General features: G+C 34.7%; 2 protein-coding genes across 4 annotated transcripts; both read left to right on the forward strand.

Annotated features, from left to right (window-relative positions):
* The first annotated feature begins 1090 nt into the window (after positions 1–1090).
* On the forward strand, positions 1091–8049 carry LOC147553542 (coiled-coil domain-containing protein SCD2-like). 3 transcript variants are annotated; one of them, XM_086665918.1, is made up of 18 exons: positions 1091–1802; positions 2876–3045; positions 3370–3445; positions 3611–3652; positions 3743–3805; positions 4229–4278; positions 4359–4386; positions 4527–4601; positions 4713–4823; positions 4906–4966; positions 5120–5236; positions 5422–5543; positions 5803–5872; positions 6019–6060; positions 6253–6293; positions 6798–6924; positions 7351–7517; positions 7664–8049. In XM_086665918.1, the coding sequence occupies exons 1-17, from the start codon at positions 1443–1445 to the stop codon at positions 7491–7493; spliced, it is 1698 nt and encodes a 565-aa protein (XP_086522044.1). In that variant the 5' UTR covers positions 1091–1442; the 3' UTR covers positions 7494–7517; positions 7664–8049. The 3 variants fall into 3 exon arrangements, with proteins under 3 accessions (XP_086522044.1, XP_086522043.1, XP_086522042.1); XM_086665917.1 differs by having other exon boundaries at positions 1207–1802; positions 5419–5543; XM_086665916.1 differs by having other exon boundaries at positions 1207–1802; positions 5419–5543; positions 7351–8049.
* Positions 8050–12819: 4770 nt separating this feature from the next.
* On the forward strand, positions 12820–17141 carry LOC147553543 (serine carboxypeptidase-like 45). The gene is made up of 10 exons (XM_086665919.1): positions 12820–14289; positions 14415–14516; positions 14635–14730; positions 15136–15228; positions 15319–15398; positions 15484–15768; positions 15871–15995; positions 16378–16470; positions 16577–16694; positions 16837–17141. The coding sequence occupies exons 1-10, from the start codon at positions 14034–14036 to the stop codon at positions 16984–16986; spliced, it is 1398 nt and encodes a 465-aa protein (XP_086522045.1). The 5' UTR covers positions 12820–14033; the 3' UTR covers positions 16987–17141.
* Positions 17142–18569: the final 1428 nt, after the last annotated feature.

Below are 18569 nucleotides of genomic sequence, written 5' to 3' on the forward strand. Positions count from 1 at the left end.
AAACGATTAAAGAAGTCTGTTTACAGCTTGACAAATTAGTTGAAGAAAACAGGAATCAAGAGAGTTGTGAAAGATGCATGAAGAGTAGTACTAGTAAACATAATTATCAATCTCAGATATCAAAATTGAAGGAATTGATTCTTGGCAAGTTCTTGGGAGGATGGAGCTAGCCCCATCAACTTCACAATATACACACACATACATTTGTAGCTCATTAATTCCTGGATGGATCAATATGCAATAATGAACAAGGATAGGAGTTTGAATTATTTTAATCATCATAATAATAATATTTTCAACTAACTTAAAGGCATTAAATTTTCAATAAAACATGTTACTACTACTTTAAATTTAAGCAGACCCACACAGGGTCTTGATGTTTAATTAGTTGAATTTCTTGTTAGTTTTCATATATAGAAGCTAAAATAGTTTGGCAATTTCGAATTTTAAATGTGTAGTCCATAGCCCATAGGTAGTTGGACGATTTATTTATGCTCATCAGAAGCCACTAACATTCAAACACGTACTAAAAATTAAGTAAATGGAGTTGTTTGAGTGTACTGTTATAGAATTGTTTGTGCATGTGGTCAACCTCATGTAATATTAGTGATATTATTTACTTTTCGGTTACTTTTTTAGGCTTTCGTGTGTTTAAATGATTCCATACGAGGTACCTAGTTTAAAATTTTAATTGGCTCTATTTTGATCACCATGTTTCTCTAATGATAATGATTCTTACCAAAAAAGTGATTGTGTATAAGTATAGGACATGAATTTAGTTGGTGATAACGACTTAATATCTAAAACAAAACTAAATACGATATCTTTTGTAAGAAATGACTGATGACACACTTTTTCTTGGTAGTGCATAAAGTGAGAGCTGAAATAAATTAGAGTAGACAATCATCAATTAAAACGAAAATAAAAAAACATTAAAATTCTAAGAACAAATACTACCACTAAGAAGACTAATATTGAACAAATTTGAAAATAAATTTTGTAGAGTTTCTATGAGTCACCCTTTATCATTCCCCCTATAATAAGAAAATACTGTATTAAACAGAGATACGTTACGTAGCACATGAAATATGTCCCCGAAAAACGCCAAATCTCTCTGAGATCGCGACGACAAAAATCCTACCTACGGTAAACCTACCTACCGATTTTTTAAACTGAAATATCGTCCAGTTACGATATTTTCTACTGAAACAAAATTACTACCATTTAATGCTTTGTTCATTAAAAATCATATATTTCTATCTCTCCTCCCGAAACATTCTCCCGCGGTCCCTCTGATTCTCACCCCCCATTCTCTGTCTCTCTCTCTACTTTCTCTCTCTAATAAGTTGTTGAGTTTTACTGGATCTTCTCTCGGAAATCTAGTTCTGCAAATTTCTAGGGTTCTTTATTTCTCTCTCTCTTACGTGTAGATATTTAATTTAATGGATCGGATACGAAATAGAAGTCCTGGATATTCAAGGCAAAGAAGTGGTGGTTCAACTAGTACTGGTTCTTCTTCACCTTCAATGTCTCCGGCGGCTCATCATCATCACGTTCGATCATCGTCGGTGACTGCTATGTCTAACATTAAGAGAACTCAGAATGTCGCTGCAAAAGCTGCCGCTCAGCGATTGGCTCAGGTTATGGCTTCACAGACTGCTGATGATGACGACGACGACGATGATGATCTTGGATTCCAGTATCCTGTACCTACTCCTCCGTCTCATTCGAACAACAACTTTAGTAATAGTATTCCTGCCATTTCTTCTGGTCTTAGACCTACTAGATCTCCATCTCCTGCGGTAATTTCAATATCTCTAATTATAGTTCTTTTTTGATGATTTGAGTCTTGTTAAACGTATTGAATTAGAAGAGATTATGTTTAGAAGATCTATTTATAGTTCAATTGAGTTTCATTGATTTTAGTTTCCTAGTTTGAGAGAAGAATACTATAGATTCGATACACATTTGGTACTAATTGTCAGTTTTTCTGATCATAATCTCTGTTTAGTAAGTTTAAGGGGATTACTGATGACGTTATAATGGATTTGGTTTAGGTGTTTCATGTGATAGGAAGTTCAGTGAGGGTTTGATTTCGATTAATGTTGTGTTTGGTTGCAGGATTCCTAAGTAAGATTCTTATCAAAAATGGAATTTGGTAGGAATCATGAATCCTTGGTCTGTTTGGCTACCAAGAATCCTAGAACTCTTGAATCCTAAGGATTCCTAATTCCAAAATTTGTATTGGACCAAAATCTCACCCTACCTCATAGGATTTGTTAGGATTTTGGATTAATGAACCTAAATTTCAAACTTAAAATCAACAAAAAAATATTTCCTTCTACAAAATAATTATTTTTTTGCAAAATCATTAGTCTTTTCAAAAATCATATTTTTTCTAAAGACGTTTGAAAATACTCAAATAATAATAAATCGTAGGATTCTTAGTTGCCAAACAAGCCAAAAGATATTACTTGGATTCATGAATCCGTGGAATCATGGATCCCAAGGAATCATGAATCCGCGGATTCATGATTCCGCCATCCAAACACACCATAAGTTCTTTGATTTCTGAGTGATTAGATATTTAGTTTGATAGATCTTTTTCGAAATAAGCACTGGAACAAATTTAGATATGTATGGAATGCTTTTTGGATCTATCATTTTCTGTTGAGTTTTGAAAGATAAATGCTGGAAATTCCATCTGCATTTGTTCATGAAATGTCCGATTTATGTTGCTTATGCATAGGTTGATGTTCTTGTTTTAAGCAATTTCTTGGAGTAAGGATGTATATTCGCATGATGAATTGCAAACTTGTGTAAATTTTGTCTGTCAATCAGATATGCTAATTGGATTCTTTCATGTTTTGATTAGTTAGGTAGGAACTTTGCAGAGCAGACACCAGCGGTTCGTTCAACATCAGTGGGAAGGTCGTCAACAACTGTACGTTCCACACCACTGGTACCACCAGTTAAGTCATCATTAAGGACAGCAGTGTCTTTACCTCCACTAGATCCTCCTTCAAATAAGCAAAGAGATAAAAGGTATATTCGGCACTCTCTTGTATTCCATCTAAATGCTTGAGAGATCATGAGAACTTGCCATGGATTTGATCCAGTTGAACTTTTGCTTCATGCCTACAATTAGACTTCTGCTGATCAGTTTGAAAGGAAATTTTATTGTCTAACGGAAATTTTCACCATCATGGACTTGTGGTCCTATTATGTGATGTAGGGAAATAGGGTTTCATATAAGAGTAAATGGAGATTTTCGCCAACTATAATGTTATCTTTGTAAAGCACTTAGGAGTTTAAGTTATGTAATTTTCTATTCCTTCGGTAAAAGTTCTCTATTACCTTAAATTTCAGGTTTACATCAGACATGGGGCATCTCAACTTAAAAGATTCTGGAAATCACCGTGAGGCATCGGTGCTTCGAGATGAGGTTTATTTTTATAAATTATCTTGAGAATAGATTGCGAAGAGAAAATTGATGGTGATTATCATCAATTCCTACTTCTGTTTAATAAAATCATAAGAGAGTCATGTAATTTCTCAATGAGTGATCCTAGATTATTTTGTTGTTAACTCGTATCTGGTTGAAATGCAGCTTGATATGCTACAAGAGGAGAACGAGAATATTCTTGATAAGGTGTAATGCTTGTTTTCCACTGAAATAGCCAGTTTACTGTTCCGGTTAATTGTTTTTGTGTATGACTTTCATTTTTGATTTGCTGTTTAGCTCCGAATTGCGGAGGAGAGATGTGATGAAGCAGAAGCCAGAGCCCGGGAGCTTGAGAAACAGGTATTTACTTATAGGCTAATAATTGTTAGTTGTTACTTGGTAGTATGTTTCTTTTTGGGTTGTGCAACCTAGACTTTTGGGCTTAACATTAGTAGTTTCCTTTGGATTCAATCCTTCATTAACTTTTAGTTTAAACTCGCCTTTATTCCTTTTGCGACAAAATCTGTCTCCTTATTTACAGTTCGTAGACCTGGATTTCACAACTATAAAATAAGAGGTTACATTGGAAAAGAAATTGAGTAGTAGTTACACTTACTGCGGCTTATGCAATCTTTTGTACTATATATCCTTTTTCTTTTGACACCATTATCGTGTTAAATAGAATTCACAGGAATCTTTTCTGTTCATGAGGCTTTCTATAAGCTCTTCCATCTTAATATCATTATCTTCATTGTTTTGAAGTTTGATCTTAATATTCTGTAGGTTGCTTCTCTTGGAGAAGGTGTATCTCTGGAAGCGAAATTGTTGAGCAGGTAGTTTACAAGTTAGACATGAAATTGGGTCCTTCAAGCTTTAATTGTTGATAATGACGTATCATGTGATTGATCTGCAGAAAAGAAGCAGCACTGCGACAAAGAGAGGTAATTAGATAACAGACGCCAACAGTATCTTTTATATCTGTTACCATTAAACAATTGTGGCAGAAGTGCTGATAATAGCAACCTCCCTGTTTTTGAGTGTAAACAATAATAGACAATGGTATCATGGATATTTGATTCAGGCTGCTCTTAAAGCTGCTAAACAAACTAAGGATGGAAACAAGGGGGAAATTGGATCACTTCGGGCAGAAATCGAGGTATCATGTTTCGCGCATTACTTTATCTACTTTTAAAAGTTATATTGAAATTCAAGTGATTAGTTGTAGGTGTTAATATAGTTTAGTGATTCCAATTGTTGCTTGATTTAGTCTGCAAAAGAAGAGGCTGCAGCCGCCGTGGAGCAGCTTGGGGAAGCAGAGTCCGAGGCAAAAGCTCTTCGCTCAATAACGCAGAGAATGGTCCTGACGCAGGAAGAAATGGTTTGTACTTTTGTACAGATTTTATTTCCGAGAGTGGTTTCCTTGTTTGAGACGTGGTCATGTCATTAATTTGTTTTTTCAGGAAGAAGTTGTTCTAAAGAGGTGTTGGCTTGCTCGCTATTGGGGTTTGGCGGTACATCATGGTAAACAATTTCTTACAACTTTGTGTATGCATTTATGCGGCAGTCTCTTCTATGCAATCATTTACATTGATTCTTATAACGTTTGCTCTTAAGTTTTTGTATGGGTTTCTGTTGGACCACGTTTCCGTAAGTTTGATTTTTTTTTTCTTGCAGGTATCTGCCCAGATATTTCATTCTCAAAACACGAACACTGGTCATCCTTTGCTCCTCTTCCGCTTGAAGTCGTCATTTCTGCTGGACAAAGAGCCAAGGAAGAATCTTGGAATCGAGGTAAGTTGCAAGAAATTAATCTGTGTATGTTATCCTACTTGTAAAATTAATCCGTGGAGCAAAAATTGTAAAATTTGGTGGAGTTGGATTGTTTTCCTTCTCTTCATTTTGCTTGAAATCTAGCAGTTATTTGTTGATATGATTGTGTGACTTGTATTTTCTTTGATATTGAAAAATTTAAGCAGACAAAGATGATCTAGATAACAATAGCAAAATTACAAGGGATTTGAGTGATTTAACTGGAGAAGGCAACATTGAGAGTATGCTTTCAGTTGAGATGGGGTTAAGGGAACTTGCTTCCTTAAAGGTATCTGTTGTATCTTGCTGCATTATCCCTTTTCCTACTTGGTTTTGTTTGTCTGGTTTCCTTTCTTTTATGGATTCATTTTTAGAGAAGTTTCATATATCTGAATGCTCGATTGGTTGCTACAGATAAAAAAGAAGTGCTTGGTTGGGTGTCTTTCATGCATTTTCTTTTTCCACGTCCTTCCATTATTATCATGATTTCTTATTTCTTTTTCATGTAATATCGTTTACAAATTTGCTTCACTGACTGTTGGTTCAAGGTTGAAGATGCTGTTATATTGGCAATGGCTCAGCATCGGCGTCCTAGTTTGGTTCGGCAATCTATGTCAGGTAGTCTGTAAAGGTTATATATATATATATATATATATGTGTATATATATATATATATCTTTGCCTGTTCAGTTATGATTGTTGTAGAACCTACTCATCAAGTCTTATGTACTAATTCTATTTGTTGTGCTATATTTTCCAATCAGATTCCAAGTCACCTGGTGATCCAAAATTTATGGAAGCATTTGGTAATAGTTCTATTTTCAGTTTCAGTAGAATAAACTATTGATATGTAGAAACACTATGACTAATGAATACCATCAGTTAGAGGAGTAGAATCCAATTGCGAAGTCGTAAATATGGAGTAGTTTTTGACATTAGGCCAGCATGTCTGAGGTTTTAAAAGGTGAATGATTCATAAGCCACTTGTTTTCATGCAGAGTTGAGTCAAGAGGAATCAGAAGACGTTCTTTTCAAGGAGGTATGTCATTAACTTCTTTATGTCATTAGTTTCTCAAGATGTTCTTGTACTTTGAGCTAACACGACGAAATATATCGAGCTCGCGGGTACATGTGTTCTTATAATTGTAATAAATTATACGTATTTCAAGTCCTTTTTGTTTCTTAGAGTAGCAATTTCTTCATATAGATATTAATGAATAGAAAAGAAAAGGTAACAGAAGACACCCTAGAACTCTCCAGTTGTTTAATTAGTGAATATTCGTAACTGTAACCTGTCAATATATTACAACTTAATTTTGGTATCTTATGGAAATATATAGCTAACTATAGCGTAACAAAAACTACATTCGTGTTTGACCACTGAATTTGGTTCTTTCTGCGGATAATCCGTCGAACAACAAAACTATGTTTAAGTGTTTAACTACACAACGGTAAAGTATGGGGTTTTTACCTCACAAAAAATATTGTCTTTCTTGACATCAGAGAAAATTTGGACTTAATCTTAATTTGCAACTTCTTACAGGCATGGCTTACATATTTCTGGAGAAGAGCAAAATCTCATGATGTAGAGGAAGATATTGCAGACGAAAGACTTCAGTTTTGGATTAGCCGTAGTGGTCAGTCACCAACATCACATGATGCTGTTGATGGTAAGTCTTTCCATGATTTATTCTTATGATGATTCACTAGGTAATGTCTCCTCATGGCCCAAAAGTCAACCCCTGGCAAACCCAAATTATTGATGAGACTTGGACATCGGTGTTTGAGATGGTATGATAGTCGACCCACTGGGACGGTGTGACCTAACATTATATGTTTAGATCTTGAGGTGAAATACTATATCAGGCATCTTCGACTACTGATCTTAGACTACACCAAGAATACAACTTCATATTGTCCTTCATTGAAGTTGCACATCTAGCTTTAGCTTTCTCTTATCTATATGCTTTTGTATTACATCTTTTTTCGTCTTCAAATAAAAATGAATTTGAAATAGTAAAGGAAGGATTACATGATTTTGTATTGCTAATTTGATCATTGAACTAAAATTATTTGTTCATTTTTGCTCGATCCAGTTGAACGAGGGCTCATGGAGTTGAGAAAGCTAGGAATAGAGCAACAATTATGGGAAGTATCACGCAAAGAAATTGATCAAGCAGCAAATTCAGCTTCCACTACCAATCATAAGCCTATTCCAGATATAGAGAGCACCTCTTGAGCCTTCACCATAATATCTCTTGAGGTGTGTTTTCACTTCTCTTCATTTTCCTATCGTTTCGTTCCTCCTATTTCTTCTTACCAGACGTTGCTTCAGTTCGCAAGTGTACCCATTCACCTTTTGCCTTTTACTCTGTAACCTTAGCAAATTCTATGTGTTAAAAAACACAGTATTTTGGAAAACGGCGAAATTACTACAGAACTGGGGTTCATCTGTTCTTGGCCTAATGGGTCCCTTCAGGTCTTGGTATAAGAGAATGAGTTCCTCAGATTAGGAAAAAGGAAGTAAAGTTATCGAGGTAAGACTTGGTTAAACGATTTTAATTTATTTATTTTTTCTGGGGCTTACCCCATAAAACATTTCATTTTTGCATTTAACCTTGTAAAAATGAATGAAATCCAGACTAGTGATTCTATTATTGGGTGGTTGATTGTTTAGTGTTTACAGAGTGAAGAACCCTATAACTCAAAATCTTGGGTTATGGTAAATTTAGAGGAAACCCATATTTTAATTATCCAATTATAAGATCATTAATTCAAAATTCAATTTGAGATCATTTGTATTTTTACATATTATATATATATATATATATTCCCGAGTATCCATGAATGATTTAGGGGTACTATGTATATGGTTGTAATGGGAGTGGGTGATAAAAGAAAGATAGTGAAAACAGGGGAAATCATCATTTATTAATTCATTTAGAGCCTGTAAAGAAGGGAAGGTGATTGATAATTACATTATGTGAAAAGTAGTAGTAGTAATAGATAGAAACAAACGTAAGAGTTAGGAAGAAAACAGTTGATGCCTGTGGTTGGTTAGGTATACCAGTAGGTGGCCATGTGCTTGCGTTGCTTTGCTTGCCCCTACAGAGAGAAAGAGAGTTTTTTTTTTTTAGGGTTGAGGAGTGGTGTTTTGGAGCGTGGTCCACTTTGGACACGCATGAAAACTCACTTGAGGGGGGTGGTGGGACTAGAAAAACAAAAGGTAGCGTGAAGAGAGAGAGGGAAGTGTGAAATTATAGAGAGACATTCTTTTTGGTAAAACGACATTATGTGATTTTGACTTGCTTCCACTATCCAACCGTTTCCCACTTTTGGGACCTATCCTTTTTGTCTATTCAAAGGGATCCCACATAACAGATGTATTTTTTCCCTTTTCTCTTTTCCTCTTATTAATGGTTTATTCTTTTTTTTTTTTTTTTGTTAAGATAGTAAGATACCAATGGTTTACTCTTGGAAGGATACTTATGTTACATATCAAATGAAATAGACTTCACATTTTCTTCCTGACTTCAAATAATTTAAATACTACTATTTTTGCGCTAGTCTAAAATGTGACATCTCAAGCTTTAGCAGTTGCGGATGTTGTCTCTGTTTTTGACACTCCAAGTCTACAGGTATGAAATTTTGTTTTTGACGGAGGTTCCACTAGTCCATCCAAAAAGCCACGTCACTTACTAAGTTTGTGTGTTCACCTATAGTCCAGGGGCCGGCACTCTCTTTAGCGGTGAGGAACTGTCACATAAACTACTACATGGTCAATTTGGAATTAACAAGAATTAGATGACTAAAAACAAATTTAAGCAGTGACTTGTTGGGCACTTGGCAAGGTGGGGTGTCACTACGACCCAGCTCAGTTTGTATATAGTGCTGCCTAGTATTATAATAGAACTAAGTTGCTTATTAGTAGTTCAACAAAAAAAAAAAGTTGCTTACGTGTGACCGGCCCCAACCTGGTTTTGCAGTGGGGGGAGCTAAACAAAAAAAAAAAGTTGCTTACGTGTGACCGGCTCCACTACCCCCCTCCCCCCTAAAGGGGGGGGGGGGGGGGGGGTGGTGGAGCAAGACTTTCGCGGACTCTTGAGAGTCCATGAAAGTCTGAGGCATTCAAATCCAGACATTTGAGAGTCCACGAAAGTCTGAGGCATTCAAATCCAGACATTTGAGAGTCCACGAAAGTCTGAGGCATTCAAATCCAGACATTTGAGAGTCTATGAAAGTCCGAGGCATTCGATTGTAGACAAAATATGTCCCAGACTTTGGTGGACTTCATAGTTTGATGAATTTGTGAAGGATTTGGGACAAATTTGGAAGCCAAAATGTCTTTCAAAAAACAAGAGACATTTGAAGTCCATCATGTGATCAAACAACAATAATAATATTAAAATAATAAATGTCTACCAAATGTCCATCAATGTCCACAAATATTCACAGATGTTTACGAAAGTCGAAAAATATATTTTTGAAATGTTAGTATAAACATATTATTTCATGTGATTAAACAATAATAATAATATTAAAATAGTAAATGTCTACCAAATGTCCATCAATGTCCACAATATTTACAGATGTCTACGAAAGTCGAAAAATATATTTTTGAAATGTTAGTATAAATATATTATTTCATGTAATTAAAAAATAATAATAATATTAAAATAATAAATATCTACCAAATGTCCATCAATGTCCACAAATATTCACAGATGTTAACGAAAGTCGAAAAATATATTTTTGAAATGTTAGTATTAATATATTATTTCATGTGATTAAATAATAATAATAATATTAAAATAATAAATGTCTACCAAATGTCCATCAATGTCCACAAATATTCACAGATGTCTACAAAAGTCGAAAAATATATTTTTGATTAGCACAAATATAATATGCATTACACATTTTGTCATTGGACTCAAGATCTTAAAATGTCCCCAGGACATTTTGTCTATGGATCAAATGTCTTGAAATGTCTATAAAGACATTTTGTCTACAAACTCTCAATGTCTTGAAAATGTCTATGAACACATGTTGTCTATAATAACTCATCCGAAATGTCTTGAAATGTCTACGGGACATTTTGTCTATGAAAGTCTGTGAAAGTCCCGCTCCACTACCCCCCTAAGTTTACAAGGATTATACGGGATTAGGTTAATTTGTACTTGCCACATCTCTGCTAAACAAAAGGTCTTTATCCAATTTGCAGCTTCTATTTCTTAGTAAATTCTTGGCCGAAGCTGGCATTCTCAACCCCATTATACTTGTATATTTGGAATAAACGTGCAACGACATAATAAGTATATGTTGGATGAAATCAAGGTAGATCAAATATTAGTATATTTTATGTCATTATGCATACACACAAAATGCATCTTAACTTACACTTCACTCTTCTCTGTAAAAAAAAAATCTGCTTTTAAGACGTTATAATTAGTCCAAGTTAAACCTAATCAGTAAAAACTTGTGAACTATTTTATATTATAGGAGAGGGGAAGGGCGACATTGGTACCACTGGACCTACTTTGAATTTTGTGGAAATATATATATCTTCCTTCACACACAACTCAGTCTACTTTCAACATTCTCTTCAATTTTAAGTAGATTATTAGAGAGCTACTAATAGCCAATAGTTCAAGGAGTAATTAAATTTTTTTTTGCTTGCTTCAACTAAGCACAAAAATTCTTGAAGTAGTTAAAGAAAACGAAGAACAAACTTTAGAATAAAAAGAGGACTAATGATATGAAATTTGGAGAAAGTTAATGGACTTTTCAATGGTTAAAATTGTAAAGACTTGTTAGATGAAAAAGAAAGATAGAAAGGTGACAAAAAGGGGAAGTGAATGATCCATATAATATACAAACAAATGCACACAATTCTATGGAATACCCACTAATATTAGTATATTAGTATAGTAGGAATGAGGGTGGAAAAGAGAAGAAGATACACCAACAATCATGGTTAAAAGAAAGAAAACAAAAAAAAAACACACACACAAAAGTGGCCCCACCCACCCTCTGAAATTCCCAAAGATTTGTAGATGTTGGATTATAATGTTGTCTTTCTTAAATTCCTAATATAATTGTTGTTGAAGTGATGAATATGTCTTTGAATAACATCATTGATTTGATGTTAATGGGAATGGAATATACATCTTAAATGTCAAGATCAAAGACATTATCATTCAAACTATATGGTATTTTTACTACTATGTCATAAATATGATGTGGCAGCTCAAAGGAATATGTTTGCAACAAGAAGAAAAGCTCAAAGTAGTTCAACAAAAAAAAAGAAAAGAAGAAAAGCTCAAAGGAATATGTTTTTAGGTCATTTAATTGATTAATGTTGCAGTCAATTGTATTAGAGAGTCAAATAAACCAATTTTGTCACAATGATGCTAGACCAACTCCTACTCTTACTCTCTAATTGTTTCCAAGACTCTAGCGGCGTTTCTTCTAGATATGTCTTTTGAACTCGGATCTTTTAAAATCTTCAAAATTAAGACATAGGAAGTCAGGTAGGCGGCCATCTATATGAAAGTTGGTTTAAATTGTTTGTAGTTCCCGGATTTCATTGTTTAAAAGACTAATTTACCCATGTTCTCTTGTGGAATACATAGGTCATGGTAGTTTTACAAATTCAAAACCTCATGTGTGTGTATAAATAAATCAAAAGAGTGAAGTTTTATTTGTCTCATATCCCGGGCCATTTTGGGAGGTGTAACAATGGTTTGTCATTTTCCTTGTAACTTTCTTATGAACACAGAATAACAGGCAATGTCCTGTCATTTTCTTTCCTGAAAAGCCATGAATTCTTTCTTCACTTTTTAAATAGACCATCACAACAAGGTTAGAAAGAACTTCAACAGTAATACATGCAAATGATTAAGAGACAAATTTTCAGTGGTTTTGATTTACTTCTTGATATAAGAATTTGCTATTGTATTTACTTAGAATTGAGTAAGTTATCGTCAATAAGTACAAAAATACCATTTGAGAATTTATTGTCTACTTGTCTAGAAGTTTGAACAAGTAGTCGTTTAATATTGTTGTATTAGCTATAGTCGGTTGTTCCCACTCGATTGTTGACATCTTTAGAAGAAAAAAAGGAATGTCCAAAGAAGACGCTTTTCACTTGACAAAATATAGAAGTGAGGAATGTAACTTAAGAGAGTCGTGCGTTTTTAATTAATATAAGTCAAAAAGCAATTGAAGAAACAAAAATACAATAATCGAAAACTTTTGGTGCCGGTTGCCAAACACCACCTAAGACTTTTTCGAAAAGATTATTTACATTATATGTTTGGATTGGTGTACCCTAAAATCTGACTTTTAGGAGCATTTTAAGCTTATACCACTAAATTGGTCAATCAAAATAGTATCTAAAAAACTCCTCATAATTAAAGAAAATCAAGATTGAAAAGTTAAGATGATGATCTTAAAATTCTATGGTGGTCTTTATCTTGTTGATCACTCAAAGGGTAGGACCATTTGGTACTAAGAAAGAAAAGCAAAAAATAAAAACAGCTTTTTCAAAAATGCTTTCTGTTGTTTTGAGAGTTCCTCTCAATCTGAGCTCCTCAACTTTACCCAGTACTAACTCCATGAATTTCTCTCACAGTTTGATGGATTTCTCTGTTTCTCTATATTTGTCTTCAAGATAGAAAGCCAAGGGATATGGATTATGAGCTGTAGAAATGACTTTTTACCACTTCAAAACAAACATATCAACTCACATAATAAGCTCAAGTTTAAGTGCTTTAAGAATTTGAAAAATGATGATACCCATTTTAAAAATATAGTTTGTAGATATGTATATAGCCAAAACAAGACTATATTTCTCGGTCGATTCCAACTGGAGTGAAGTAGTTTTGGTTTCGAGCAATTACATAGGAAGTTATGTTGTATCAAGAATTCAATATGAGAATTTCGAAGACTCAATATATCTCGAGTAACCGTGCCAGCAGCCACTAACTATTCTGTCATGTGGATTAGGTAGTTGAGCTTATACAATTTTTTCATTGACATTGTAAGTTCACGACAGGTCTTGTATTTGTGGATATTTTATTGATATATACATCTTTATGTTACCCATTACCCACATTGGTTTGAAAAGATGATGAAAAAGCATATGGGTCACTCATGTACTAGATAGATAGATGATCATCAAGGCTTAATCAATCCACCCAGTATCTGAAAAACCCAAAAACAAAAAAAAAAAAAAGTTGGTTTTGTACCTGATGACTGACAATATATGACTGCAATATTTTCTGAAAAATGAAGATATGGTAATTGATGTCATCTCTCTATAGTCTCTAGTCTCTAGCTTGCTTGGTGAAGTATGTATAATCACTCGCACCCATTTCTTGAAAAAATGAAAGCATGACTGTAAAGTCACCATCTTTATACAGTTCATCTTTTGGATTTACTTACTCCAATTCAATTTGAAAAGATAAAAACTTCTTCATCTAGACCCTTGAATTCATTTTGTTCATATCTGAAACCACCCAATTTGCATTGACAATTTCAATTTCTTTTTTAAGTCAATATTTTTTTTTTGCCAACCCACTTTATATTTTCATCTCCATTTTCAACTATTCAAGTTTCTTCAAGGAAGAATCCCAATAGTAACCAAAAGGTTAAAATTTTAATAATATTATAAAATTATAATAATATAAAATTTTGGAGTGTCTCATGTCTGTTTGTTTAAATGCTTGATCATTGAGCAACAACAATTAGCTTATCTCTCTCTCTCTCTTGAAAAATGTATCTTCTCTTGTCATGGAAAACAATGGGTATAGTTCTGTTTCAGTTTTTATGTTCATTAATGGTAGTAGTTGAGTCTTCTCCATCTCTAGCTGACAAGATTATTGAGCTTCCTGGCCAACCACATGTTAGTTTTCAACAATTTTCAGGATATGTTCATGTAGATGACAAGAAACATAAATTTCTGTTTTACTACTTTGTTGAAGCAGAAACAGATCCAGCTTCAAAGCCATTAGTTCTCTGGTTAAATGGAGGTTTGATTCATACTTACTTTTCTCACTAAAAAACATTAAAAATTCAATAAAACAAGAAAGTTGGTTTCCTTTTTTTTCATAAAAAAAAAAGTATTGAAAACTTTTTTTGATTTTTTATTTTACAGGTCCTGGTTGTTCTTCTCTTGGAGTTGGGGCATTCTCTGAAAATGGACCTTTTAGACCAAATGGTGAGGTTTTGGTGAGAAATGAGTATAGTTGGAACAAAGGTAACACTTTTAAGAAGAAAAAACAAGTTCATGTTTCTTTGCTTTCCTAAGAGATATAAGTAGAATTTTTGTAAAAGATCAACCAAAAAGGCTGATTTTTTTTTTATTTGATTTGCAGAAGCTAATATGTTATATTTGGAGACACCAATTGGAGTTGGATTTTCTTATTCTTCTGATAGCTCTTCCTATGATTCCATTGGTGATATGATAACAGGTACCTTTCCTTCAATTTCAGCTCTTATTGAGAGAGAGAATGTGTTGATTGTTCCGAGTCACGGTTTGCCATGTTTGTTTATAAAAGAAACTCTGTCTAAGTCTCACTCAGGCGAAGTCTCCGAGTATAAACCGGAGATGAGAGAATTGGCTTGGGTTTATAATCAGAGACTTCAATCTGAGTGAGAATTGGACCGAGTTCCTTGAATAAACTGTCATTACAAACACGGGGGGCGTCACAGAAAGAGACAGTCAGAATCCTTCCTGATTTTGTTGTTGCATTTCACATTTGGATTTGAATTTTATGTTCATCGAGAACATCTCTCGAAATGGATTATGTTAAATCATTATAGACAAAGGTTTTAATGTTGGGTTTGAATTTGATCTTATTTTTGGATTCTTTAAGCAAGGGACAATCTTGGTTTCTTACAAAATTGGTTCCTCAAGTTTCCACAATACAAACACAGAGACTTGTTCATCACAGGAGAAAGCTATGCAGGTAAATTTGTTGCAGGAGAAAATAAAATTCCAACTTCCAAAATCTCTTTCATACAAGAAAAATGATATAAACCCTTTTTACCATTTCTAGGTCATTACATTCCACAACTTACAGAGCTTATGATTCAATCCAACAAGAAAGAGAAAATGTTCAATCTTAAAGGAATTGCTGTGAGTAGCCGAAAATTATAATATTTTCATGATCTTTTATCAAATTTTGGTTACTGTTTGATTAAAAGTTTGCAATTTTTTGCAGTTGGGTAACCCGGTTTTAGAATTCGCTACCGATTTCAATTCAGGTGCTGAATATATTTGGTCTCATGGGTTGATTTCTGATTCAACATATAGACTTTTCACCTCAGTTTGTAATTACTCAAGATATGTTAGTGAGTATTATAGAGGCAATGTTTCCCCTGTTTGTTTGAGGGTAATGAACCAAGTAAAAAGAGAAACTAGTAGATTTGTTGACACCTACGACGTTACGCTGGACGTTTGTATTTCATCGGTTCTCTCACAATCCAAAATTATTAGTCCTCCCCAAGTGAGTTAAACCCGATATTTCTCTTTTTTTCATCTTATTTTCTTTAACTTGCATTTGGTTGGTTGTTTGGTATCTAAATTCTTGTTCTTGTTTATCCCACAGCAAGTTCCACAAAGGATTGATGTATGTATAGACGACGAAACTGTAAATTATTTGAACCGGAAAGATGTTCAAAACGCTTTTCATGCCCGTCTTGTCGGAGTCGACGAATGGACTGTTTGCAGCAAGTAAATTTCTTCACCTTATCAAAGAAATCGTAGCGTTAAGAACAACCTTATTGGCAGCTCATAAATTGATTGATAGTATGAGTTGTTTGCGACAACATCAATCAGTTGGTCAGAATACGTAAGGGCCCATCAGCCCTGTCCATTGCCAATATTCTTCCTGTTCGGCCAATCGACCGCTTACCTATGCGAACGCAGATTCCCTGGCCCAAAATGCGCTGACAGTAACCTAGCCAAACCTGTCACCCACTACCCAAGTGTTGAACACTCGCTTAGACGACATGGGATATTAACCAACCAATAGTGACGATATACTAAACATGAAGATTTAAGTTCTTTGTAAAGAAATTCATATGTTGTTGAAACGATTCCACCATGAATGCAGGATATTGGATTACAAGTTGCTCGACTTAGAAATACCTACAATACCAATTGTTGGCTCAATAATCAAGGCTGGAATACCCGTCTTGGTTTACAGGTACTTTTCCTTTTCAGATATGAATGGATCTTTTCTTCATTGTTCAATTTATGGAGATTAAAAGCAGCATTTTGTACTTGGATTGCATCTCAATTTTCTTCTGCAGTGGAGATCAAGATTCTGTTATTCCCTTGACCGGAAGCCGAACACTAGTCCATAGACTAGCCAAAGAGCTAGGACTCAATGCAACTGCACCTTACAGGGTTTGGTTTGAAGGGCAACAGGTAGTTTGACATCTATCTAACCACATACTTTCTTCGACTGTTTTGATTCATAATCATAGTTATAGATTGTGCCATTAACGCATTAAGACTCTAAGTAAAACTCTTAACTGTTATATCGTATGAACTTGTTTTTGGCTCTTAGGTTGGTGGATGGACTCAAATGTATGGGAATATACTTTCGTTCGCAACTATAAGAGGAGCTTCTCATGAAGCTCCCTTTTCTCAACCAGAGAGATCGCTCGTGCTTTTCAAGTCATTTTTACAAGGCAGACCACTACCTGAAGCTTTTTGATTTAGCGATACCATTAGTTTATAAAGGAATTTGATCAGAGTTTGTAAGTATAGTTTGTATTGGGGTTTTAGGAAGATGATATGAATGAAAGAGGAAATTGAATTTGTTTGTTGAAAAGGTTTTACAGAAAATGAAGTACAGTTTTGGATTGAAAATGTGGATGTTCACCAAAATTCCTGTCATGTAATCAAAATAATCACTACCCCAACACCTCTAATACAAAACCCAACGAAACAAACATGAAAGAAAAAAAATATGGAACCATAAGTCCATAACCAATATTGACGGTGACAGTCCCACATCGCTCGGGGTTCTGGGAAGCAATTGGCCTCTACCTAATAGGTGATAGGTTTTTCCTTGTCATTTTAGCTGCATCGAGAAAAGTTATGATACAATTACATTTGCTGTTCAGGGGTCTAACCATTTTATCAATTTTCGAATTAGTCATTTTTTACCGAATGGTTTCATCTGTCACCAAAATGAAATTCAGTTTTCACTGGCGTGGTTGTTGGACTGGGCAGATACCGCAAGCTATGTCAAGGACGTTGATCTCGGATGGGACCTCCATGGCAAGCTGTGGCATAGCAAGTGAGGGAAGGATGAAGTTAGGAGCATTAAAGGAGGAAGGAATCGGTTTAACACTAGGGCTGCATTTAAGTGGATTGCGGCAGCAAGGCCACTCTGCCACTTACAACACCCCACAGTCTCCGTGATTATTTTGTTAGAAAGTTGTATGCAAAGAAATAATCCAAAGTCGGATTGTTTTCTTCATGGGTGCTTCTAAAGGCACCTGACCAAACAGCTGTTAGCATCCATCTCTGTTGGCACCAGGCCCAACCGCTCTATTTTCTGTTGGCACCACTCAAGTATGTAGGCACCGGTCCATTATCTGTTGACCCTAACCCCTCCATCCATCTCTCACAAAATCCATCCAAAATTGGGGATTTTAAACTTTCTCTCTCTAAGCTCTTAAAAAACCGAGTTTAAACCTCATCAAATCGCTCATAATCTCACTAATCTCCCTCAAATTTTGTTGAGAATAAGTCATTCGACTCTCTAAGTCATAGAATCAAGAATCATTTGGTGGAGACGAAGTTGAAATCAAGCTACAATTGCTCCTTCAAGGTTGGTTCAAAAACCCTAACTTTTTTTAATTTTTTTGAATAAATTTGTTGTTTGATTGATTGGGGATGTTAATAGTGTGTTGTAACATGTTTAGAATGTTGTATTCTTCAATTTCGAATATATTTAGAGCATTTTCTGTGAATATTTGATGCCCAAACAAACTGCCCTAGATCTATGAAGCTTCTGGAACGACTCGGACGGACTGGACAAGTCCGTCCGTGTCTTCCTAGTCACGGATCAGCTAATCCGTGACTTAGTACAAAGAAACAGACTCCCTTTCCAGTCCGTGACGGACTGGGTAATCCGTTCCGGACTTAAAGGGCACGGATTACCTGATCCGGGACCTGGGTTTTTTTTTTTTTTTAATCTTTCATATTTTTCTTTCTTTATTTTTCTCATCATTTTTCCTTCATTATTTGAATGACTTTTTTTGTAGCGATACGTGCCTATTTTGAATG

Source organism: Eschscholzia californica, unplaced genomic scaffold (genome assembly GCF_041429995.1).
Source record: "Eschscholzia californica isolate CP2 unplaced genomic scaffold, dmEscCali1.0.p SCAF_3, whole genome shotgun sequence".
NCBI lineage: Eukaryota > Viridiplantae > Streptophyta > Magnoliopsida > Ranunculales > Papaveraceae > Eschscholzia > Eschscholzia californica.

What these genes read in the sequence shown, in the direction of transcription:
- LOC147553542 (XM_086665916.1), top strand. Translation starts at nt 1,443, where the DNA reads ATGGATCGGATACGAAATAGAAGTCCTGGATATTCAAGGCAAAGAAGT. An exon ending in CATCGGTGCTTCGAGATGAG is followed by an intron (nt 3,446 to 3,610) that starts GTTTATTTTTAT and finishes GTTGAAATGCAG; the next exon opens with CTTGATATGCTACAAGAGGA. An exon ending in ACGAGAATATTCTTGATAAG is followed by an intron (nt 3,653 to 3,742) that starts GTGTAATGCTTG and finishes TTTGCTGTTTAG; the next exon opens with CTCCGAATTGCGGAGGAGAG.
- LOC147553543 (XM_086665919.1), top strand. Translation starts at nt 14,034, where the DNA reads ATGTATCTTCTCTTGTCATGGAAAACAATGGGTATAGTTCTGTTTCAG. An exon ending in TGAGTATAGTTGGAACAAAG is followed by an intron (nt 14,517 to 14,634) that starts GTAACACTTTTA and finishes TTTGATTTGCAG; the next exon opens with AAGCTAATATGTTATATTTG. An exon ending in CACAGGAGAAAGCTATGCAG is followed by an intron (nt 15,229 to 15,318) that starts GTAAATTTGTTG and finishes TACCATTTCTAG; the next exon opens with GTCATTACATTCCACAACTT.